Source organism: Leucopleurus acutus (genome assembly GCF_964270905.1).
Source record: "Leucopleurus acutus genome assembly, chromosome: 8".
NCBI lineage: Eukaryota > Metazoa > Chordata > Mammalia > Artiodactyla > Delphinidae > Leucopleurus > Leucopleurus acutus.
In genome coordinates, this window is record NC_139151.1 from 31,728,306 (window position 1) to 31,730,106 (window position 1,801).

A 1,801-nucleotide genomic window follows, 5' to 3' on the forward strand; every position below is an offset into this window, starting at 1 on the left:
CACACACACACACACACACACACACACACACACACAATTTCAGTACCTTACAGGGCTCTTGTCTTAATGTTACTATTCTAACATCCAACTCCTTTCGCAGCTGGTAATTATAGGTCCCTTTTAGAGTCCCCACCAAACCACCCATTTTTAATATCCTAAGGGTGCTCACCTGAAATCTCCCGTATTCTGACGAAGATCTTTCCAAAGGTCATGCAGAGCCCTATTCCCAGGCCACTTTGCCATAATCGATCCAGCGCTGGGTGGCAAAATTGATGGCTTCCACGCAGTTGAAGCCAGAGTGGTAGCCATAGGGAAACGTCACTATGAACTCTCCAGCCTCCTGAGTGACCCGACCGAAGGGGATGCCGTTGTCCTTGAGGACCGTGGGGAGAAGAGAGCCACCCTGTGTCGCAGGAAGGCCTCACAGCCCCGCGAGCTGCCCGGGAAAAGCTCCCTGGCCAGGCGTTCCAGGCGCCGGCCGTGCTCCGGGGGCACCGCGTACCAAGTCTTGGGCTCCCCGAAGTGCAGGTAGTCGATGCTGTAACGGTCCATGTCCTCCGTGTGCCTGGCGAAGGCAGTCTTCCACATGCTGAAGTACAGGTAGGGGATGTTGACACCTTCAATGACCACTCTGCACTCCTGTTCCAGCAGGTCCTGAATGGTTCCCAGGTGTCCAAGGTTCCACTGCTTCGTGTTTTCATCGAATAAGGAGCCACTGACGTCTGCACCGTATACTGGTGAATCATAGGGGCGTGTTTTCCAATATTTTCGCTCCAGATCCTCAAAACCAGAGTTGAATGGAGTCTGGTGTCATTCACTGTTTGTTAAGCGGCGATACTCGCTCACAGTCATGGCTTTCTTCCTTTTGTGGTGCTGAGTAAACACACCTGCCTGCCCAGTGGTCACCTGCTGGAGGGGAGCGGCTATTAAGATGTCATCGGTATCATCGTACATCTGTCTGGCTTTCCATCCTTTCGGTGGAATTACCTTGGCTAGGCCAGCTCGGTGTGCACCTTGCCACTCCATGTAAACAATATATTTGCTGAAATCTTCAAATTCTTCCATGGTTGGGTGGACGATCGTAATCTTACAACTTGGGTTCTGGCTCCCAAAGTGCTTAGACTGCATGGCGGCAACAGAATAAGCAACGGACTGCCAGCTTCTTAGGTATGCTTTGGATACCTGAGAATGCTGGGGAGTAACCTCTTCCCTATACTTCTTTTATTTTTAAAGCAGTTTTGATAGAGCTGAGAGGCAGGAACTCAGACTTGAACTTTTAAACAAACGAGGTGGTATCTTCTCCAGGCTTGTCAATCCACCAGAAGGACTCCACTCTTGTCAGCATTTTGGAGCCAAAGGAAATCCAGTATTTCCCAGAGGAGACGGCTCTCTGAGCCAAGTCCTGCCTCAGCCTGCAGCTCTGTGAGTTTCCTCTGTTGGGGGTATAAGTGCCTGAGACCTCTCCAGATTCCCAAGCTTGAGTGCATGGGTGGCTTCTCACCTCACTGTAGCAGAAAGTCTCTTCATGGAAATTTCCAAGCCAAGCCTAAAGAAAGTACAAAATATTGAAAATAAGTGGATGACAGAACAAACTGAGTTAACATCAAGTAAAAGAAAATTGTATAGCAATCTTATTTTCAAAGTTTGAATTTAAGGGCAAAAAGTACACTCTTTTGGTAGGCATGTAAACTGGTGCAGCTATGGTGCATACTATGGAAAACAGTATGGAGGTTCCTCAAAAAATGTAAATAGAACCACCATATGATGCTGCAGTCTCACTTCTGGGTATATAGCTAAAGGA

The 1,801-nt window shown here is 48.5% G+C and overlaps 1 protein-coding gene across 1 annotated transcript; it reads right to left on the reverse strand.

Moving 5' to 3' along the window:
* Positions 1-220: 220 nt before the first annotated feature.
* LOC309964860 (lysine-specific demethylase 4D-like) lies at positions 221-1,128 on the reverse strand (the record flags this gene model as incomplete). The annotated part of the gene is given in 3 exon segments (XM_082844059.1): positions 221-390; positions 393-810; positions 814-1,128. Coding segments are annotated over 3 exon segments (903 nt in total).
* Between the last annotated feature and the right edge of the window lie 673 nt (positions 1,129-1,801).